The sequence below is a fragment of the Sphaerodactylus townsendi genome, linkage group LG08 (assembly GCF_021028975.2).
Source record: "Sphaerodactylus townsendi isolate TG3544 linkage group LG08, MPM_Stown_v2.3, whole genome shotgun sequence".
In the NCBI taxonomy this organism is placed as follows: domain Eukaryota; kingdom Metazoa; phylum Chordata; class Lepidosauria; order Squamata; family Sphaerodactylidae; genus Sphaerodactylus; species Sphaerodactylus townsendi.
Window position 1 is genome coordinate 103,241,919 of NC_059432.1, and position 22,586 is coordinate 103,264,504.

General features: G+C 62.1%; 2 protein-coding genes across 5 annotated transcripts in view; both read left to right on the plus strand.

Moving 5' to 3' along the window:
- The first annotated feature begins 7,066 nt into the window (after positions 1-7,066).
- NDUFB5 (NADH:ubiquinone oxidoreductase subunit B5) lies at positions 7,067-12,377 on the plus strand. Its single transcript, XM_048506806.1, has 3 exons — positions 7,067-7,219; positions 9,315-9,421; positions 12,151-12,377. Exons 1-3 carry the CDS (start codon positions 7,127-7,129, stop codon positions 12,269-12,271), a joined length of 321 nt encoding a protein of 106 aa, XP_048362763.1. The 5' UTR covers positions 7,067-7,126; the 3' UTR covers positions 12,272-12,377.
- A 4,593-nt stretch (positions 12,378-16,970) lies between these two features.
- The window catches only part of USP13 (ubiquitin specific peptidase 13), a 97,323-nt gene continuing 91,707 nt past the window's right edge, over positions 16,971-22,586 (plus strand). For all 4 annotated transcript variants that reach the window (XM_048506802.1, XM_048506800.1, XM_048506803.1 and 1 more), the window contains exon 1: positions 16,971-17,172. In XM_048506802.1, the coding sequence (XP_048362759.1) occupies positions 17,017-17,172 (156 nt within the window). In that variant the 5' untranslated portion in view covers positions 16,971-17,016. The remainder of the gene's footprint in view (positions 17,173-22,586) is intronic.

The window sequence follows — 22,586 nt, forward strand, 5'->3', positions numbered from 1 at the left end:
GGGGGGGGGTGGGGGGGGGGGGGGGTGGGGGGGGGGGGGGGTGGGGGGGGGGGGGGGTGGGGGGGGGGGGGGGTGGGGGGGGGGGGGGGTGGGGGGGGGGGGGGGTGGGGGGGGGGGGGGGTGGGGGGGGGGGGGGGTGGGGGGGGGGGGGGGTGGGGGGGGGGGGGGGTGGGGGGGGGGGGGGGTGGGGGGGGGGGGGGGTGGGGGGGGGGGGGGGTGGGGGGGGGGGGGGGTGGGGGGGGGGGGGGGTGGGGGGGGGGGGGGGTGGGGGGGGGGGGGGGTGGGGGGGGGGGGGGGTGGGGGGGGGGGGGGGTGGGGGGGGGGGGGGGTGGGGGGGGGGGGGGGTGGGGGGGGGGGGGGGTGGGGGGGGGGGGGGGTGGGGGGGGGGGGGGGTGGGGGGGGGGGGGGGTGGGGGGGGGGGGGGGTGGGGGGGGGGGGGGGTGGGGGGGGGGGGGGGTGGGGGGGGGGGGGGGTGGGGGGGGGGGGGGGTGGGGGGGGGGGGGGGTGGGGGGGGGGGGGGGTGGGGGGGGGGGGGGGTGGGGGGGGGGGGGGGTGGGGGGGGGGGGGGGTGGGGGGGGGGGGGGGTGGGGGGGGGGGGGGGTGGGGGGGGGGGGGGGTGGGGGGGGGGGGGGGTGGGGGGGGGGGGGGGTGGGGGGGGGGGGGGGTGGGGGGGGGGGGGGGTGGGGGGGGGGGGGGGTGGGGGGGGGGGGGGGTGGGGGGGGGGGGGGGTGGGGGGGGGGGGGGGTGGGGGGGGGGGGGGGTGGGGGGGGGGGGGGGTGGGGGGGGGGGGGGGTGGGGGGGGGGGGGGGTGGGGGGGGGGGGGGGTGGGGGGGGGGGGGGGTGGGGGGGGGGGGGGGTGGGGGGGGGGGGGGGTGGGGGGGGGGGGGGGTGGGGGGGGGGGGGGGTGGGGGGGGGGGGGGGTGGGGGGGGGGGGGGGTGGGGGGGGGGGGGGGTGGGGGGGGGGGGGGGTGGGGGGGGGGGGGGGTGGGGGGGGGGGGGGGTGGGGGGGGGGGGGGGTGGGGGGGGGGGGGGGTGGGGGGGGGGGGGGGTGGGGGGGGGGGGGGGTGGGGGGGGGGGGGGGTGGGGGGGGGGGGGGGTGGGGGGGGGGGGGGGTGGGGGGGGGGGGGGGTGGGGGGGGGGGGGGGTGGGGGGGGGGGGGGGTGGGGGGGGGGGGGGGTGGGGGGGGGGGGGGGTGGGGGGGGGGGGGGGTGGGGGGGGGGGGGGGTGGGGGGGGGGGGGGGTGGGGGGGGGGGGGGGTGGGGGGGGGGGGGGGTGGGGGGGGGGGGGGGTGGGGGGGGGGGGGGGTGGGGGGGGGGGGGGGTGGGGGGGGGGGGGGGTGGGGGGGGGGGGGGGTGGGGGGGGGGGGGGGTGGGGGGGGGGGGGGGTGGGGGGGGGGGGGGGTGGGGGGGGGGGGGGGTGGGGGGGGGGGGGGGTGGGGGGGGGGGGGGGTGGGGGGGGGGGGGGGTGGGGGGGGGGGGGGGTGGGGGGGGGGGGGGGTGGGGGGGGGGGGGGGTGGGGGGGGGGGGGGGTGGGGGGGGGGGGGGGTGGGGGGGGGGGGGGGTGGGGGGGGGGGGGGGTGGGGGGGGGGGGGGGTGGGGGGGGGGGGGGGTGGGGGGGGGGGGGGGTGGGGGGGGGGGGGGGTGGGGGGGGGGGGGGGTGGGGGGGGGGGGGGGTGGGGGGGGGGGGGGGTGGGGGGGGGGGGGGGTGGGGGGGGGGGGGGGTGGGGGGGGGGGGGGGTGGGGGGGGGGGGGGGTGGGGGGGGGGGGGGGTGGGGGGGGGGGGGGGTGGGGGGGGGGGGGGGTGGGGGGGGGGGGGGGTGGGGGGGGGGGGGGGTGGGGGGGGGGGGGGGTGGGGGGGGGGGGGGGTGGGGGGGGGGGGGGGTGGGGGGGGGGGGGGGTGGGGGGGGGGGGGGGTGGGGGGGGGGGGGGGTGGGGGGGGGGGGGGGTGGGGGGGGGGGGGGGTGGGGGGGGGGGGGGGTGGGGGGGGGGGGGGGTGGGGGGGGGGGGGGGTGGGGGGGGGGGGGGGTGGGGGGGGGGGGGGGTGGGGGGGGGGGGGGGTGGGGGGGGGGGGGGGTGGGGGGGGGGGGGGGTGGGGGGGGGGGGGGGTGGGGGGGGGGGGGGGTGGGGGGGGGGGGGGGTGGGGGGGGGGGGGGGTGGGGGGGGGGGGGGGTGGGGGGGGGGGGGGGTGGGGGGGGGGGGGGGTGGGGGGGGGGGGGGGTGGGGGGGGGGGGGGGTGGGGGGGGGGGGGGGTGGGGGGGGGGGGGGGTGGGGGGGGGGGGGGGTGGGGGGGGGGGGGGGTGGGGGGGGGGGGGGGTGGGGGGGGGGGGGGGTGGGGGGGGGGGGGGGTGGGGGGGGGGGGGGGTGGGGGGGGGGGGGGGTGGGGGGGGGGGGGGGTGGGGGGGGGGGGGGGTGGGGGGGGGGGGGGGTGGGGGGGGGGGGGGGTGGGGGGGGGGGGGGGTGGGGGGGGGGGGGGGTGGGGGGGGGGGGGGGTGGGGGGGGGGGGGGGTGGGGGGGGGGGGGGGTGGGGGGGGGGGGGGGTGGGGGGGGGGGGGGGTGGGGGGGGGGGGGGGTGGGGGGGGGGGGGGGTGGGGGGGGGGGGGGGTGGGGGGGGGGGGGGGTGGGGGGGGGGGGGGGTGGGGGGGGGGGGGGGTGGGGGGGGGGGGGGGTGGGGGGGGGGGGGGGTGGGGGGGGGGGGGGGTGGGGGGGGGGGGGGGTGGGGGGGGGGGGGGGTGGGGGGGGGGGGGGGTGGGGGGGGGGGGGGGTGGGGGGGGGGGGGGGTGGGGGGGGGGGGGGGTGGGGGGGGGGGGGGGTGGGGGGGGGGGGGGGTGGGGGGGGGGGGGGGTGGGGGGGGGGGGGGGTGGGGGGGGGGGGGGGTGGGGGGGGGGGGGGGTGGGGGGGGGGGGGGGTGGGGGGGGGGGGGGGTGGGGGGGGGGGGGGGTGGGGGGGGGGGGGGGTGGGGGGGGGGGGGGGTGGGGGGGGGGGGGGGTGGGGGGGGGGGGGGGTGGGGGGGGGGGGGGGTGGGGGGGGGGGGGGGTGGGGGGGGGGGGGGGTGGGGGGGGGGGGGGGTGGGGGGGGGGGGGGGTGGGGGGGGGGGGGGGTGGGGGGGGGGGGGGGTGGGGGGGGGGGGGGGTGGGGGGGGGGGGGGGTGGGGGGGGGGGGGGGTGGGGGGGGGGGGGGGTGGGGGGGGGGGGGGGTGGGGGGGGGGGGGGGTGGGGGGGGGGGGGGGTGGGGGGGGGGGGGGGTGGGGGGGGGGGGGGGTGGGGGGGGGGGGGGGTGGGGGGGGGGGGGGGTGGGGGGGGGGGGGGGTGGGGGGGGGGGGGGGTGGGGGGGGGGGGGGGTGGGGGGGGGGGGGGGTGGGGGGGGGGGGGGGTGGGGGGGGGGGGGGGTGGGGGGGGGGGGGGGTGGGGGGGGGGGGGGGTGGGGGGGGGGGGGGGTGGGGGGGGGGGGGGGTGGGGGGGGGGGGGGGTGGGGGGGGGGGGGGGTGGGGGGGGGGGGGGGTGGGGGGGGGGGGGGGTGGGGGGGGGGGGGGGTGGGGGGGGGGGGGGGTGGGGGGGGGGGGGGGTGGGGGGGGGGGGGGGTGGGGGGGGGGGGGGGTGGGGGGGGGGGGGGGTGGGGGGGGGGGGGGGTGGGGGGGGGGGGGGGTGGGGGGGGGGGGGGGTGGGGGGGGGGGGGGGTGGGGGGGGGGGGGGGTGGGGGGGGGGGGGGGTGGGGGGGGGGGGGGGTGGGGGGGGGGGGGGGTGGGGGGGGGGGGGGGTGGGGGGGGGGGGGGGTGGGGGGGGGGGGGGGTGGGGGGGGGGGGGGGTGGGGGGGGGGGGGGGTGGGGGGGGGGGGGGGTGGGGGGGGGGGGGGGTGGGGGGGGGGGGGGGTGGGGGGGGGGGGGGGTGGGGGGGGGGGGGGGTGGGGGGGGGGGGGGGTGGGGGGGGGGGGGGGTGGGGGGGGGGGGGGGTGGGGGGGGGGGGGGGTGGGGGGGGGGGGGGGTGGGGGGGGGGGGGGGTGGGGGGGGGGGGGGGTGGGGGGGGGGGGGGGTGGGGGGGGGGGGGGGTGGGGGGGGGGGGGGGTGGGGGGGGGGGGGGGTGGGGGGGGGGGGGGGTGGGGGGGGGGGGGGGTGGGGGGGGGGGGGGGTGGGGGGGGGGGGGGGTGGGGGGGGGGGGGGGTGGGGGGGGGGGGGGGTGGGGGGGGGGGGGGGTGGGGGGGGGGGGGGGTGGGGGGGGGGGGGGGTGGGGGGGGGGGGGGGTGGGGGGGGGGGGGGGTGGGGGGGGGGGGGGGTGGGGGGGGGGGGGGGTGGGGGGGGGGGGGGGTGGGGGGGGGGGGGGGTGGGGGGGGGGGGGGGTGGGGGGGGGGGGGGGTGGGGGGGGGGGGGGGTGGGGGGGGGGGGGGGTGGGGGGGGGGGGGGGTGGGGGGGGGGGGGGGTGGGGGGGGGGGGGGGTGGGGGGGGGGGGGGGTGGGGGGGGGGGGGGGTGGGGGGGGGGGGGGGTGGGGGGGGGGGGGGGTGGGGGGGGGGGGGGGTGGGGGGGGGGGGGGGTGGGGGGGGGGGGGGGTGGGGGGGGGGGGGGGTGGGGGGGGGGGGGGGTGGGGGGGGGGGGGGGTGGGGGGGGGGGGGGGTGGGGGGGGGGGGGGGTGGGGGGGGGGGGGGGTGGGGGGGGGGGGGGGTGGGGGGGGGGGGGGGTGGGGGGGGGGGGGGGTGGGGGGGGGGGGGGGTGGGGGGGGGGGGGGGTGGGGGGGGGGGGGGGTGGGGGGGGGGGGGGGTGGGGGGGGGGGGGGGTGGGGGGGGGGGGGGGTGGGGGGGGGGGGGGGTGGGGGGGGGGGGGGGTGGGGGGGGGGGGGGGTGGGGGGGGGGGGGGGTGGGGGGGGGGGGGGGTGGGGGGGGGGGGGGGTGGGGGGGGGGGGGGGTGGGGGGGGGGGGGGGTGGGGGGGGGGGGGGGTGGGGGGGGGGGGGGGTGGGGGGGGGGGGGGGTGGGGGGGGGGGGGGGTGGGGGGGGGGGGGGGTGGGGGGGGGGGGGGGTGGGGGGGGGGGGGGGTGGGGGGGGGGGGGGGTGGGGGGGGGGGGGGGTGGGGGGGGGGGGGGGTGGGGGGGGGGGGGGGTGGGGGGGGGGGGGGGTGGGGGGGGGGGGGGGTGGGGGGGGGGGGGGGTGGGGGGGGGGGGGGGTGGGGGGGGGGGGGGGTGGGGGGGGGGGGGGGTGGGGGGGGGGGGGGGTGGGGGGGGGGGGGGGTGGGGGGGGGGGGGGGTGGGGGGGGGGGGGGGTGGGGGGGGGGGGGGGTGGGGGGGGGGGGGGGTGGGGGGGGGGGGGGGTGGGGGGGGGGGGGGGTGGGGGGGGGGGGGGGTGGGGGGGGGGGGGGGTGGGGGGGGGGGGGGGTGGGGGGGGGGGGGGGTGGGGGGGGGGGGGGGTGGGGGGGGGGGGGGGTGGGGGGGGGGGGGGGTGGGGGGGGGGGGGGGTGGGGGGGGGGGGGGGTGGGGGGGGGGGGGGGTGGGGGGGGGGGGGGGTGGGGGGGGGGGGGGGTGGGGGGGGGGGGGGGTGGGGGGGGGGGGGGGTGGGGGGGGGGGGGGGTGGGGGGGGGGGGGGGTGGGGGGGGGGGGGGGTGGGGGGGGGGGGGGGTGGGGGGGGGGGGGGGTGGGGGGGGGGGGGGGTGGGGGGGGGGGGGGGTGGGGGGGGGGGGGGGTGGGGGGGGGGGGGGGTGGGGGGGGGGGGGGGTGGGGGGGGGGGGGGGTGGGGGGGGGGGGGGGTGGGGGGGGGGGGGGGTGGGGGGGGGGGGGGGTGGGGGGGGGGGGGGGTGGGGGGGGGGGGGGGTGGGGGGGGGGGGGGGTGGGGGGGGGGGGGGGTGGGGGGGGGGGGGGGTGGGGGGGGGGGGGGGTGGGGGGGGGGGGGGGTGGGGGGGGGGGGGGGTGGGGGGGGGGGGGGGTGGGGGGGGGGGGGGGTGGGGGGGGGGGGGGGTGGGGGGGGGGGGGGGTGGGGGGGGGGGGGGGTGGGGGGGGGGGGGGGTGGGGGGGGGGGGGGGTGGGGGGGGGGGGGGGTGGGGGGGGGGGGGGGTGGGGGGGGGGGGGGGTGGGGGGGGGGGGGGGTGGGGGGGGGGGGGGGTGGGGGGGGGGGGGGGTGGGGGGGGGGGGGGGTGGGGGGGGGGGGGGGTGGGGGGGGGGGGGGGTGGGGGGGGGGGGGGGTGGGGGGGGGGGGGGGTGGGGGGGGGGGGGGGTGGGGGGGGGGGGGGGTGGGGGGGGGGGGGGGTGGGGGGGGGGGGGGGTGGGGGGGGGGGGGGGTGGGGGGGGGGGGGGGTGGGGGGGGGGGGGGGTGGGGGGGGGGGGGGGTGGGGGGGGGGGGGGGTGGGGGGGGGGGGGGGTGGGGGGGGGGGGGGGTGGGGGGGGGGGGGGGTGGGGGGGGGGGGGGGTGGGGGGGGGGGGGGGTGGGGGGGGGGGGGGGTGGGGGGGGGGGGGGGTGGGGGGGGGGGGGGGTGGGGGGGGGGGGGGGTGGGGGGGGGGGGGGGTGGGGGGGGGGGGGGGTGGGGGGGGGGGGGGGTGGGGGGGGGGGGGGGTGGGGGGGGGGGGGGGTGGGGGGGGGGGGGGGTGGGGGGGGGGGGGGGTGGGGGGGGGGGGGGGTGGCTCCTACGGCCTTCTGGTCGCATCAAGCGCCTTCACCCCTCATATCCTCTCATGAGTCACAGGTCATGAACTACCTGGGTTTCACAACCACCGGGTGTTCCAGACAGCGGGACACAATGGTCGGGCCCCCAGGTGAGGATTAGGCCCAGACGCTGATGCTCCTCTCCGCACGTAGCAGCCAGATGAGATCATGCATCACATGATGATCTCTCAGTCTCCCGCTCTCCCGCTCTCCCGGAATTCCCCCCGTTCCGCCCTTCTACACGCCCCCGTTAGAATCATAATAAAAGGTGCCAGGAACCAGCACGCGGCGGAGTCGCTAGGAACACGGACACCCGCGCTCCCGCTGCTGGCACTCTCCACCAGATGTTATCACCGTGTCTCTTCTCGTTCTTGCGCTGACCTCGCGGTCACGACTACAGAAAGGAGGGATATAAATCCAAAACTCTTCTTCTTCTTCAAGTCATTGATTTTTAAAAAGTCATTTTGATCACCCTGAGCTGCCCTGAGAACCTTTGGGCTGAGATATAAATGAATAATGACAAAAGCTGATAATTTCTTCCAATCAGGTGAAGCTGAACTTGCCGAGATTCCGGAAGGTTATGTTCCAGACCATTGGGAGTACTATAGCGTGAGTACAAGACAGAAGGAAGAATGGCCATGGATTGTGGAGGAAACTTGGGAAGAAGCACTTGGGATTTTAGGTGGCGGTGGAGTTGAGCCGTTGGAAATGTACTTGGTCTGGAATTGGGGTAACAACAATCGGCAGAAAAATTCTCAGCTTGAACCAGGGTCTGTTTGTATTCTACCTGGATAAGAACTTCTCAGCCATCCTGAGGCAGACTTTTAATCCTCCCTCTGTATCTGAGGCATACCCAATATTGTGTACACAATTGGCCATGCTGGCAGGGACTGATTGGAATCGTAGTCCATGAACATCTGAGGTGCCAGAGCTGGATACCCCACTCTAAAATCAAAAACCAATTCAACATTAAAATGGAGGGAGGATTTATTTTCCCATGATGACTTGAGAGCCAGCGTGGTGTAGTGTAATCTGGTGAACTATAATCTGGAGAATCGTGTTTGATTCCCCACTCCTCCACTTGGGCGGTAGGCTCTGTGCGGTGGGCTCTTACCTGGTGAACTGGGTTTGTTTTTCCTGCTCCTCCACAAGACGTCTGCTGGGTGACCCTGGGCTAGAAACAGTTCTTCAGAGCTCTCTCAGCCTCACCTACCTCACAATGTGTTTGTTGTAGGGAGGGTAAGGGAAGGTGAGTGTAAATGGCTTTGAGACTCCTTACAGGATACAAAAGCGGAGTGTAAAAATCAACTTCTTCTCCTTGACTCATGGACCTTCTCATCAATATAGATGAGGGTGTGGAAGTTTTAAGAGAGAGGCTTTTGATGTACCTGTGTGGGTGCATGCACACACATATATATTCATACTTACTGAGTTGGTTCCCTGCAAGTCCTCACCACTAAGGGTAAGGACTATATGATTTCCCTGCTTGACAGATGATCCAAGTTGTGCAGCATTCTCCTTCCAGCTAGGACAAGCCAGATCACCTCTGTCCATTGCCTGGTAGGAGAAGTCAGTACCTATCCTTTTCTGTTTGACCAGGAGTCGGCAACCTTTAGCACCCAAAGAGCCATTTGGCCCCACCTCCCCAAGCCCTGCCTTCAGCCATGCGGGCAGGATAGACAGCGGCATCGACGCCAGCAATGACAAGTTGCACTTGGGATGTGGCGAGCATGACTCCTTCCTTCCTTCCTTCCTTCCTTCCTTCCTTCCTTCCTTCCTTCCTTCCTTCCTTCCTTCCTTCCTTCCTTCCTTCCTTCCTTCCTTCCTTCCTTCCTTCCTTCCTTCCTTCCTTCCTTCCTTCCTTCCTTCCTTCCTTCCTTCCTTCCTTCCTCCCTCCCTCCCTCCCTCCCTCCCTCCCTCCCTCCCTCCCTCCCTCCCTCTCCTTCCCAGGCACCAAACGAGGGAAGGAGGGGAAAGGACGCCGGAGGGAGGAAGGAAGGCAGGAGGGGTGGGGAAGGAGGCACGCTCGTCGTGTCCCAAGTGCAACTTGCCGTCGTTGGCGTCACCACTGCGGAGCCGCAGTATGAGGACGAAAGAGCCGCATGCGGCTCCAGAGCCACGGGTTGCCGACCCCTGAGCTAGACAATGGGTACTACCATGTGAGCTTTCCTCCTGTAGAAAGAGGTCTCTGCAACCCGTCAGCAGAAGGAAATGCTATATCCAATGGAAGAAAGCACTTCCGTTCACAGAACGGATCCAACCCAATATCACTAGTCTGTATACCAATGTCTGTTTTCAAAGCCAGGATTTACTGAGATGTGTATATACTCTGCCTTTCCCCCCAATTTGGGGGGTCCTGTGTGGCTGGCAACATTGTTCTCCACTCTTCCATTTTACCCTTAAAACAACGACCCTGTGAGGTCACCTGGTGAGCTTCTATGGTAGAATGAGGATTTTGACCTGGGTGTCCCAGATAACGGTCCAACAGACTACCCCCGTGGTGGCGAACCTTTGGCACTCCTGCTGATGGGAATTGTAGTCCTTAACATCTGGAGTGCCAAAGGTTCGCCACCACTGGACCATGCTGCCATGTTCTGTGCTATCACTCCAATGGGTATCACAGACGTCACTGCTCCAAGCGCAATACAAGGCAGACTTTCACTGTTCCTTAGTAAACTCCCTTATTTTCCTCCCTCTTCCCCAGCATCCCATAACTCGATGGATTTCTCGCTATATTTTCGACCCGCCTGAAAAGGAGTATGAAAAGGCCTTAACTTTTCTTGATGTGGAACGTCAGAAAATCGAGTTAAGGTACAAAAGATCGCGAAATGTGCTATTGATTTTTCTTTTTCCGAACTGTAATGGAACTCTGAACTATGGTTCTGCTCTTGAGCCGAAAGTGGAACTTGTATATTGGGTTGAACTTTCTTCCAGCGACAGTGTCTCCAGCACAGGAAGAGGAAGTTGAAGGGAGACATGATTGCTCTCTGAAGGGCTTTTCCCACGAGGAGGGCAGTCACTGTTCCTGTTGGCAGGAGAGGATAAGACTTGCAATTATGGGTTTAAATTACAGGTGGAAAGGCAGGGCGGTCTTAACAGCATATAGGCCTCCAGCAAAGCGGAGCACGGGGGTCTCTACCTATACAATCACTCACAGGAATTAAAATGTAAATGGTCAATAGAGTTTTTTGGTACATAAGTATTTATTGGTACATCCAACAAAACCAGTGTTTAAACCAATATCATTGCTATTAACTGTCAAGTGAGTTGAAGTGATGTTAACATATACACTTTTAGGTTATGTAGTGCGCAAGATGCCCATATGGTTGCAGAAGTAACCGTGATACTAAATCAGAGACGAATGTCAATGTCACACACTATAAATGGGACTTGAGCGTACTGAATAGCAATCAACCAGAAACACTGCCAGACCTGCTGCTTAAGAACACAAACACACAAACTTCGATACTTACTAAGGAATTTAGTAATGCTGTTTCCACATGTGTGGAATACAGCGTCCTAGGGACGCTAATAACAGCGTCCCTGGGGAGGGGTTCGCACAGCCACCGTTGCTGCATCGCAGCAGCGATGGCCTTGCAAACCCCGAGTGGTGCAAAGCCGCTGTTTCCAAACCTCGCTCCCTGAGCGAGGTTTTTCGGAAACAGTGGCTTCCAACCGCTGCTGTACAAACGGCAGCAGCTGGAAGGCGTCATTTCCCCCCCCCTTCATGAATGCCTTACCGTCCCTCCGACCTTCCGGCGCCTTGTCCAGGCTAAGGGACAGGTCCCCCCTGCCATGCGACTCCAAAGCTGTCACACAGGGCAGGGGGGGGGGCGTGTCCCCTGGCCTAGGCGACGTGCCAGAAGGTCAGAGGGATGGTAAGGCGTTTGGGGGACGGTGTACCCTCCACACAGGCTGCGCCGTCTTTTCTGCCCTTATTGGGACCGTCCATGCGAATGGTCCCGGGGGGGGTGCATCGGCATTGTTTACGCCAACGCACCTCCGCAGTGTGGCCATGCGGAAATGGCCTAAGTGAATTGGAAAGTGAAATTAAGTGCACTACTGTCTAAAACAGCTAAGAACACATTTAAATGCAAAAAGTTACAAAAAGTACAACCACTAACAATATACATATAAAGAAAATACAATTGTATACATAGGAAAAATAAGAGAAGGCCATTCAGTCTAGTTTGGCCCTGACTAGCAAAGTCCTGAATTCATTCCAGGCAATCACACCACACCATGGCTTAGTTACAGACATAGAATTTCCTATGCTTCTAGGGCTGTTTCCGCACAGGCAGAATACAGAGCCCCAGGGACGGCAAAAACGCAGTCCCTGGGGAGCGCACAGCAGGCGAGGTTTATCAAAAGTGGCGCCTTCCATTTGTTGGATGTACCAAAAACCATGAACGAGGTTTTTCAAAAGTGGTGCCTTACGGCAGCTGCCGTGCGAATGGCAGCGGGTGGAAGGTGGCGTTTCCCTTCCGCCTTCCCCAGCCAGCTTACCTTCTCCCTGCCGTCGCGTTGTGGAGGCCAGGGGACACCCCCCCCCCCCCGGCCTCCATCTCCAGAGCCGTTGCTCTGGCCAGGGGTGTGTGTCCCCTGGCCTCCACAACTTGACGGAAGCCAGCAGGAGCAGGTAAGCCGGTTGGGGAAGGTGCAACCTGTGCAAAGGTTGCGCCTTCCCCTGCGCCCCTACCGGGACTGTCTGTGCGAATGGTTCCAGGGGAATGCATCGACATAATTTATGCCGATGCACCCCCGCTCAGCGCCTGTGCAGAAAGAGCCTAGGCTTGGCAACCACTTCCTGTGACTCTGCAGTGAACAAATCCTGTCTTTGGAAACTTAAACCAAACTGCATCTCTTTCCCACACAAAAGTCCAAGCCTGCTTCTGCCCTTCCCCCTGCCATCAATGGCTAAGGTGACCAGATTTTCACCTTTTTAAGGAGGGACGCTCGCGCACGCGGCCACAGGAGCGCACTGCCTTCTGGGGCGCTCCCCGGTTTCCCGCCCTGTGACAGGGTGGGAAACAGGGGAGCACCCCAGAAGGCAGTGTGGCAGCCTTCCAAAAAATCGGGACATTTAAAAAACCCCGTGGGACGCGGGACAAATTGGTTAAAAGCGGGACTGTCCCGCCAAAAGCGGGACATCTGGTCACACTATCAATGGCAGCCATTTTGTGGTGGTGCTCATGAACTATGCTCTGGGTTAGAAAATACATGGAGATTTGGGGGGTGGAGCCAGGGCAGGGCGGAGTTTGGGGAGTGGGCCCTCAGCTGGGTATAAATCCCCGGAGTTTGCTCTGCAAGGCAGCCATTTTCTCCAGGGAAACTCATCTTGCTCATTGGGAGATCCTTTGTAATAGTGAGAGATCTCCAGGTACCCTCTGGAGGGTGGTAACCCAACTAATGATCCTTTCCCAAAATTCTGGAAGTATCTGCTGGCTCATCCAGGTTGTGGAAATCTGAACCGACGAACAACAACTGTAAAATTCTGCAACTGCTTTTGGCATCTTACTCCCCCCTCTTTCATTTAACAGGCGGAAGGAGAAGGAAGTAAATCGACTCATGAAAGAAAGGGGGGACGGCCCGTGGTATTTCTACGAAACCCCCAGCACAAGTCTTATTGATTATGATCCTAAATCCACACCCGACAACTGAGCTTTCCAAACTTCTGCCTCAAAAGAGCGCACTGCAAAGAGCAACCGAATTATGTAATATATCTCTGACTTGGTAACTCAAATAAAAAAAAATATTGTTTCAGTTACTTACAGCGTGACTCAAATGTTGTTTGGAGTTAGTGATCCAGTCCTGTGAATCGTAATATGAGTATTAACTGTGAACAGTGGCGTAGCTAGGGAAAATGGAGCCCGGGACAAAATCTGAGTTTTGCGCCCCCCCCCCCCCCCATGGGCAGCGTCCCTCCCACACCACGACCAAACAACATTTTTTTGCACCAGGTCATCTCAAAGTCATCACATTATAGAACATGCCCCAACACACAAATCTGAACACACCCAGGGCTCCCTAGTTTAAACAACATTGAAAGTGATTCTATTTTTTGAAGGGGGGGAATCCACCCTGAAACAGCATCACTTTTAATGTTGTTTAAACTAGAGAGCCCAGATTCTCCTTTTAACTGCACCGTAAAGAGAGACTCTGGGCTCTTCTAAGCAGTTTAAAACAACATTGAAAGTGATGCTGTTTCAGGGTAGGATTTCCCACCCATCCACCCCAAACAGCATCATTGTCACTGTGCCATTGTTGTTGTGGAGTTTTCTTTGCTGCAAGTAGTTGAGCCCAGGATCTTGTTCAGCCAGTTTCACCTTGCATCTGTGGCTGGTATCTTCAGAGGTGTATCAATGAGAGAGAAGTCTGTTATACACTGTGTCCAGACTTGCACTTCTCTTATAACACACTTCTCTCTGGGATACACCTCTGAAGATGCCAGCCACAGATGCAGGTGAGACGTTAGGAACAAGATCTACCAGACCACGGCCACACAGCCTGTAAAACCCACAACAAGCAGTTGAATCTGGTTGTGAAAGCCTTCAACAATACTTTCAATGTTTTTTTTAAATCTAGGGAGCCCAGATTCTCCCTTTAAATCCACTCCAAAGGGGGTGGATTTAAAGAGAGAACCCGGGGAAAATTTGAGGGTGCCCGCCAGGAGAGCAATGTTTAAGCTAACATTACCAAAATTTAGGCTATCTTTAGGAGACTATCCTGATTATACCACTCAGGTTTAGTGAAGTTTGGATAGGACCTTCAAAAGGATAACTTTGGACCTTCAAAAGGGTAGCCCCATCTATCATTAGCTCCCATTGGAAACTTTGGACCCCCTGAACCAACCTTCACCAAACCTGGGTGGTATCAGCAGGGACTATCCTTATGATACCATCTAGGTTTAGTGAAGTTTGATTCAGAGGGTCCAAAGTTATGGACCTTCAAAATGATAGCCCCATCTACTATTAGCTCCCATTGGAAACAATGGAGGATGTGGTCACTCCCATTGGAAACAATGGAGGATGTGGTCAACTTCACCAAACTTGGCTGGTATCATCAGGAGAGTCACCTGATGATAGCCTGAAATTTTGGTGCCTCTAGTCTAGCCTAAAAACTGCGCCCCCTGTAGGTCAAAATTTAAAAAACAGTAAAAAATACAGAAAGCCACAAATGAACCTGCAATTTTTGCGCCCACCACAAGGTGGCGCCCGGGACACTTGTCCCTGGATGTCCCCATGATAGTTACACCTGTGAAATAGGTTTTTGTGCCTGAATACCAGTCATGTTGCATTGAGACTGCAATACAGACGTGAGCTAAAGGCTTTCATTGAACATGATACATCAGCAAGGTGGTTTATGGGACACTCCATACCAGAGCATTAATTTCTGTGATGCCGCACGCATTATGGAATCTTACTATCTGGAAAGCTAAGCTGCTTCACTTCTAGCTTACTTCTTTGGAGATGAATTTCCTCCCGTGTTGCATTTGGCGGTGAGGGAATATGTGCAGCATGCATACAGAAGTGACTCTAGAACTTTTTCCTCTTGGGAAACAGTCACCTGCATGTTAGTAAATAAGGTACAGCCACATATCACCTAGTGCAGTGGTGGCGAACCTATGGCACAGGTGCCAGAGGTGGCACTCAGAGACCTCTCTGTTGGCACATGCAGAGTGCTCCCCCCACATCTAGGCTGGCCTGGGCCGCTGTGCTCGATTATTAGCATTAAACCTAAGACCTAGTTTTGGGGAAGCAGTGTAGGTAACCCTGTTAAGCGCTGTTAAACCCCACTGATTTTCATGCAAAGAACAAAAGCGCAGTCCTTTACCTGGGAGTAAGCCCGGTTGCTGGCAATGGGGCTTGCTTCTGAGACGAGTGAACCCTCCTAGGGTCATGATTCACCCGTTGGAAGAGATGCATGGTTGCTTCAAAGCAAAGCCACCGACTACCACCAAGCTTATTCCTGAGTAACGCACGCCTTGGAGCCAACTATTTTTTCTAAACTAAAACCTCAGTATTCAGGTTAAATTGCCGTGTTGGCACTTTGCAATAAATAAGTGGGTTTTGGGTTGCAGTTTGGGCACTCTGTCTCAAAAAGGTTCGCCACCACTGACCTAGTGTTTTCTTTCTGTACACAAAAAAAGCACCCAGGGTACAAAACAACGCTAGAAAATTTTGCTGCTGGGATCCTTTGTTATCCCAGCCCATAAAATGTATTGGGATAAAATATTCCATGACTTTTTTTCCTTTCCAGAAACACGGACCCAGACAAGCATTTTTAAGTGCTCTGGAGAGAGATTAGAGATGTGAAAACTCGAGGGGAAAAAAGTGGGAAAATTTGGGGGGCCCCCTTTGCCCCCCAGTTTATTGTGAATTCAGTATAAAACTATGGTCATAGTTTAATAACTATAGTTTGATAATATTTTATCTTATAAAACACAGAACCTGTGTTTTCTGTTTAATTCCTATTTTTTCTCCTTTTTCAGACAGCAAAAACTAAGGCATCTGTGCTAATGTAGCAAAAGGTATATTGGCTTAAAAGAGTTAATATCAGATTGAAAAAACAGAATCTGAACTCCGCTGGCTGGTTATAACAGTACCCTATGGAAAAGCTCTTCCTTGCATGCTTTTCAAGCATTTAAAAAGTGGCCCTCTGCACCTATACAGGCCAGCAAGTACATAAGGTCTGCCTAAATGCAGGCTAATGATTGCCCCATAAAGTTGGTGCAAGTTTACTATCCCCATGGTACTGTCAGAGGACCGATGCTCCAACATCACACCACGCATTCAGTCCATGTTTGTGGCAGAAGTGAGATTTGATCCAGAGATCTCCCAGATTCTAGTCACTATGCTCCCAGCGGCTTACAGCACCTGTTTGAAATGGCCAGGATTGCTTGATTTGGAAGTCTCCCTATAGTTCATGCCATGACAAACGGAACATATTAACCAACAGAAAATGTCTTAAATTTGTTATCATTTATGGGTGGTGGGGACTGGTCTGTGAAATTTTAAAAATCAGAATGGGGGGCCAGAGGTGGTTACAGTCTGAAAACCGAGGTGATTCAATGAAGTATTCTCTTTCTCACAAGGTGATTCTCTTTCTCACAACCAGGGGGCATTCATTGAAAATGCTGGGGGGAAGAATTAGGACTAATAAAAGGAAACGCTTCTTCACGCAACGTGTGATTGGTGTTTGGAATATGCTGCCACAGGAGGTGGTGATGGCCACTAACCTGGATAGCTTTAAAAGGGGCTTGGACAGATTTATGGAGAAGTCGATCTATGGCTACCCATCTTGATCCTCCTTGATCTCAGATTGCAAATGCCTCAGCAGACCAGGTACCCAGGAGCAGCAGCAGCAGCAGCAGCAGGCCATTGCTTTCACCTCCTGCACGTGAGCTCCCAAAGGCACCTGGTGGGCCACTGCGAGTAGCAGAGTGCTGGACTAGATGGACTCTGGACTGATCCAGCAGGCTAGTTCTTATGTTCTTATGAAGTACCAGGCTGGAAACTAGGATATCTGGGTGGCTTCAATCCGGATGGTTCCTGTATTAGGTTACATGCTCAAAATGTGGAATTTGTTCCTTGAAAACCCATAGGCCGGGGTCGAGGGAACCATCTTTCCTTCCAAAACCATGGATGACTCCAGGCCAGTCGGTTTTCACTCAGCCCATCCTACCAGAGGTGGGATCCAACCAGTTCTCACCACTTCTCTAGAAGTGGTTACTAATTTTTTCTGAGTGCCGAGAAGGGGTTACTAAAGCAACCTCCCTGCCCAATAGGGACTGGAGGGGCGTGTGTGCAGCGGCGCCACTGTTTGAATCCCACCACCATCGGAACCTGTTATTAAAATGTTTGCATCCCACCGCTGCATCCTACCCTGCAGGGTTGTTGCTGAGAATAAAGCACAGAAGAGGCTTTAGGGAGGGACAAAACGCAAAAGGGAAGGACAAAACTGCAACCGTCCGATGACGGCTTCTCCGAACAAACTCCCCTCTCCCCCAAGACCAGGGCCATTGCATCTTTTACTAGGTCGGGATTCCCGCCCCCTCCCCCAGCATTTAACCAACCTTAGATTTCGCCCTTCCAAAATCACACCCTCCCACCAGGGTCCTTCCACCCTTCCCGCCCCGGGGCCACGGAGAGGGCGCCGCTGCTCATGTGCAGAGTGCCGCCCCCTCTTCCGCTTGCAAGGGACAATTTGGGCGCGGCTTGCAATCCCCCCGGCGGGGCGCCCCCTTGCAGCAGCCGGTGCGGCTCCGGCTGCCATTGGAATAAAAATAGCATCCCCGCCGCTGGGCTGGGCTGGGCTTCTCCTCCTCCTCCGCCTCCTCCTCCTCTGGGCTCGTCCGGCCGCCCGCCCTCCTCCGTCCCGCCTTGCTTGCAAGCCCCCCGGTTCGCATGCAACGGGCCGTGCTCTTGGGCGGCTGCCGGGCGGCGCCCATGGCTGGGGGGGACGTGGGCGAGCTCTTGGTGCCCTTCATGCCCACCATCCGCGTGCCCAAGACCGGCGACCGCGTCTACAAGAGCGAGTGCGCCTTCTCCTACGACTCGCCGGTAAGGGGCTTTTGCGAGCCAGCCCAGCAGCCCTGCTCTCTCCAAGGGGGTGTGTGTGCGTGTGTCCCTCCGAGGTCGCCCCTGAGCCTCCCCACTTGCCGCCCCTGTAGTCTTCAGGAGCACCCCCATTAACTTGCATCCACTTCTTATTTTTTTTAAATGGATTAAATCACTGAGTTGTAGGGTGGTCCCATCACACTTCCGTCATTTAATTTTGGAGCATTTCCCCAGCTGCCCTCGCTCTCCTGGTCCCTTTAGTTTGCTCCCCTGATAGCTTTTGTTGATTTGCTTAAGGCATTTGTATCTGGCCCTTACTCCGAGACCTCAGGGTGGCTTCTTTGGTTCTCCCCTTCTCCGTTTTGTCTGCGTTGTAACCAGAGGTGGGATCCAACCAGTTCTCACCACTTCTCTAGAAGTGGTTACTAATTTTTTTCTGAGTGCCAAGAAGGGGTTACTAAAGCAACCTCCCTGCCCCATAGGGACTGGAGGTGCGTGTGTGCGGCGGCGCCACTGTTTGAATCCCACCACCCTCGGAACCTGTTGTTAAAATTTTTGGATCCCACCCCTGGTTGTAACTCTTGTGAGGTAGGTGGGACTGGTGGATTTTGACTGGCGGAAGAAGAAGAGGAGGAATTCAGATTTATGCCCTGCTTTACTCAACCGTAAGACGACTTAAAGGGGCTTACAAATTCCTTCCCTTCCCACAACAGAGACCTTGTGAGGTAGGTGGGCTGAGAGAGTTCTGAGAGAACTGGGACTAATCCAAGGTCGCCCGGCAGGCTTCATGTGTAGGAGTGGAGAGTTTTATGTTAGTTGGGGGATGAATCATAACCTTCTTGCTCCCATTCTGAAAACATAACCCCCCCCAATTTATTCACTTACTTCATTTAAACCCCACCTTCCATGCCAGTTTACATAAGTCTTTTCCATTTAATCCTCACAACAATGCTGTAAGGTAGGTTAGGCTGAGAGAGTGTGATTGGCCCAAGGTTACCCAGCGAGCTTTCAAGGGAGAGCAGGGATTCAAACTGGGGCCACTCGGATTCCAGATTACCACTATACAGATTACCCTGCACCAAACTGGTTCCCCATCTATCACCACATTTGAACCTACCTTTCCTCCTCCAAGTATATATGGTAGTAGAAGATCTTCCCAACTCACAGCTGATTTGGGGACGCTCATAGAGAGAGAATAAGAAGAAGAGTTTGGATTTATACCCCACCTTTCTCTCCTGTAAGGAGACTCAAGATGGCTTACAAGCTCCTTTCCCTTCCTCTCCCTACAACAGACACCTTGTGAGGTGGGTGGGGCTGGGAGAATTCTGAGAGAACTGTGACTAGCGGCAGGGGTCTGCAACCTGCGGCTCTCCAGTTGGCCATGCTGGCAGGGGCTGATGGGAATTGTAGTCCATGAACATCTGGAGAGCCGCAGGTTGCAGACCCCTGGCACTAGCCCAAGGTCACCCACCAGGAATGTAGGAGTGCGGAAACACATCTGGTCCACAGGTTAAGCCTCCGCTACTCAGGTGGGGGAGTGGGGAATCAAACCCCGTTCTCCAGGTCAGAAGCCACCTGTTCTTAACCACTACCCCACGCTGGCTCTCTGAAGACAAGAGATGTTCAAAGGTGGCTTCCTGTTCCCCGACTCTGTGAAGCAACCCTGGGCTTTCATGGTGGCCTCCCATCCAAATACTATCTAGACCTGGCCCTGCTTAGCTCCTGAGATTTGAGGAGTTCAAATTAGCCAGGGCCATTCAGATCAGATGTGATTAGAATGGTGCCCAATGCAACCCACTCTCTCAGCTCACCCTCATGACAACCCTATATCACTTGTGTACGTGTATAATCGGAGCATGGAGTTGTAGGGTGTCAATATAGCTGCCCAGGCTTGATAGACAACTCTCCCTGTTCTAAGAGTGGTATTGTTGCCAGACTTCATGTAGCTGACCAGTCCCTCTTCCCAAATCCATGGGATACCCGCCCCCCAAGGGCTCTGAGTTGACTCCTCAGCCTGTTCAAGTGCTCCTATTCTACTGGTGAACTTCCAGGTTTTGTCTACAAGGCCTACAGTATTTCTCCCCCCAGGCCTCACAGGGCCTATCTGTACTTAATACCTCTATCCCTACATCCTTAGGATAAGAACATAAGAAGAGGCATGCTGGATCTGACCAGTGGTCTATCTAGTCCAGTGTTTCCCAACCTTTTTGAGGTCAGGGTACCCTTGACCTCACTCTTCGTATCTCACGGTACCCCTGCCGCCACCCTCCACCTTCCCCTCCCATTGCCCCTGCTTGCCACACCCCCACCTTCCCCTCCCAGGGTGAAGGGAAGCACTGGGGGTGGGGGTGGCTCCATGTCCTTGCTGGCGCCGGTGGGAGACACCCCAAAAATGAGGGGGGGGGCTGTAGTGTTGCCGCGGTACCCCTGGGACAGGCTCACGGCACCCCTATACCACGGAACCCTGGTTGAGAATGGCTGATCTAGTCCAACATCCCATCTCCCAAAATGCCAGCCTGTTCCTCTGGAGGTACAACAACACACCATAGAGGCTGAGGCCTCCCCCCGATACTTCCTTCTGGCATTCATAAGTTTACTATGCTAATTTCTTAGTAGTCTGGCTGCACCCCAGATTTTTTTTAGCCCTCCTCATCACCACACAGTCCTGTCAGCTGCCTCCAGTCACGGTTCAAATGCCTTTGTGACCTTGTGGGCCCTTTCCAGTTGAGTCCTATAGCTTGGCGTGGGTTTCCTCGATGCTTTAGACCACGGTGTTAGGCTGGTCACATAGGATTTATATAATCTGATCCTTCAAGGGGGGCAGTTCCTTGTGGGGTCAGAAGGTGTGTTTCGCAAGAAGGTGGTGGCTGCTGAGTGGTATCTTTTTCCGCACTTGCTTTTCACTCAGTGCAGGGTTAGCGTCCCAGTGTGTACACCTCAGCCAGGCTTCCCTTCCTCTCTGCATCCTCTTAACCGTCTCAGGTCCTTTCCTTGTTCTCAATGGGACAGCAGTTTGTTTTAGAATAAGGAAAAGAGAAGAGTTTGGATTTATATCCCACCTTTCTCTCCTGTAAGGAGACTCAAGGTGACTTACAAGCTCCTTTCCTTTCCTCTCCCCACAACAGACACCTTGTGAGGTAGGTGGGGCTGAGAGAGTTCAGAGAGAACAGCAACTAGCCCAAGCAGGAATGTAGGAGTGCGGAAACAAAAGTGGTTCGCCAGATAAGCCTCTGCCACTCAGGTGAAGGAGTGGGGGATCCAACTCGGTTCTCCAGATTAGAATCCACCTGCTCTTAACCACTACACCACGCTGGCTCTCCTTTTGGCACTATCGCTTTGCTTACTTGGCCCTATCATCTGTTTGAATTCCATGCACGCCTGCCCTAGCAAACTGCCCAAGACCCTGTCCCCTCCTTTTCCCGGCAAACCACTTTTCTGTTCTCCATTGCCACTTCAAATTTAACACAATTCTGCAACAGAAAGGCTCAGTTTGTGTATAGGTGGTATTCCAGCGGCTGAAAAGCTGTACATTTTTCTGTGCATGTGCGCGGCAGCCAACACAATCCACGTGTGTGCGATCAAACCGCGGGAACGTGTAATTTCTTTTCTGTGTCAGAAAGATTCTCTCTTTGGAAATTGCTCTGATATCCTTCCCTAACCGGGATATATCCTTCCCTTGTGTTGCTGCATTGCTTCCAGCCTGGAAAGGGGGTGGATGTGCCTTTTAAGACGCTGCTGAATTTAGCAGCCTCTCTAGGGAAAGGGAATGCGCAACTGCCAGCTGGGATTTCCTGATCTCCCCCCTCCCTCCGGGTTCAGCACATTGCAAAGTACAAATGGCCTTTTTAAAATTAGCTTGCGCTGGTCTCCGCTGTCCTGTGCTGGCGGAATCGAAGACTGCAAAGGGCGTAGGGACGGTTCTCGTCTTTTGTGAACCAGTTTTCCGAAATCCTTGTTTGTTTTATTTTGTACAACTGCTTTCACGACTGGTCACTCATGGCTGAATCAAAATTGTGTCGCTGGCTGGTTTTGTGGATCCCTTATGTTCACTGTCCCTTAGGGCTTTTGAAATAATTTATTAGACACAGATCCCCCCCCCCCCCAATTCTCTGGGGTGTCTTGCTAACCTTCTGGCCTGCCGGCTGTGACTTAGCAAAAGCATTTTGAACTGCTCTGTTTCCCCCCCCCCCCTTGTTTCTACGGCAAAAGAAAGCCTTTTGTAGACCAAATATAATTTTGATTAATAACGGCCCCCAACCCAAGATCCTAGTGTCTATTCACACTGTCATAAATCTGTGATAAAATTTAATTACCCATCAGTTCCTCACTTATTTATAGACATTCGGTCTCTTGTAAGTTTTAAAGCCTGCACATACAACGGGAAGGGAAAATGTTTCTACGGATCTTTACTCATCCTGACAGCATTTAGAAAAGATTGGTTAAGATTTATTTTTAAATGGATGTTTTGCGTTAGGGAGTCGTGACTTCAGGGTCATAATTTTTTTCTACTCAGGGAGTAGGTGGGTAAGATGCCCTTGTCTAACTCATCCCAGTAGGTTTTAGGACTGACGTGGTCCCGTGCCTCTAGGCATGCCAGAGACAATTGGGAGGCATGCACAAACTCTGCTGCCTGTGTAACCTCTATCTGTGGGTTCTGTGGGGCAGAACTTGGAAGGCGTTGCAAAGAACTAAATTTAAAACAAAATGGTTTACTCCCTTAACAAATAACACTTTTAACATTAACATTTAACATTAACAATTTACAGTCCTTTTAGGTTGCATTTCAAGTCCTTATATTTACAATCTACTGATAAATGCCAAGTCCAATTCTTCCTGCTGGTGGTTGGCTTATGAAGACTTCAGAGGCTTGGTGAATGGGATCCAAGACGATGAAGGTCCCCAAACGAACTCCCATCAACTACATAAATAGCAAGCCCTGACACAATAAATTCTAACATTTACAATATAGCAAAAAAAAAATAAACAACTCCCTTCCCACTAGTTCCCAACAACTTTGCAGTTACCTTAAACAAGGTGTTAAGAGCTTATAAAGAATTAAATCTAGGTCCCAGCCTGCTAGCCTTGCTTCCTCCAACTTCACCAGTTTTTGCAGCCTTCTGCTGCTTTGAGTCTCCACCCCTTTCTGGGTCAACCCATTCTGAACATAGGGGTTACACCCGCACAGTCTGAGGTGTGGTGTTGACACTGATTCGTAGAACACGAGTTGAGATGTTTCACTGGGATTGCTACCGTTCAAAGACACATCTACCAGTTAACTTAATGCAGAGCAGTGGTTGGTTAATAAAGTTTGGAACAACTTTTCATCCAGAAAAATCAAATGGTGGAGTTGTCCAAGACTGTGGCCCGTTATGCATGGAATGCTTACCTCGGGGCTGTTCGCTGTGCTGTGGGGTTAT

Bases quoted from the DNA above. Each gene is read 5' to 3' on its own strand.
- NDUFB5 (XM_048506806.1), top strand. From the start codon at position 7,127: ATGACAAAAGCTGATAATTTCTTCCAATCAGGTGAAGCTGAACTTGCC. The intron at 7,220-9,314 runs GTGAGTACAAGA...CCTCTTCCCCAG, and splicing joins ACCATTGGGAGTACTATAGC to CATCCCATAACTCGATGGAT. The intron at 9,422-12,150 runs GTACAAAAGATC...TTCATTTAACAG, and splicing joins CGTCAGAAAATCGAGTTAAG to GCGGAAGGAGAAGGAAGTAA.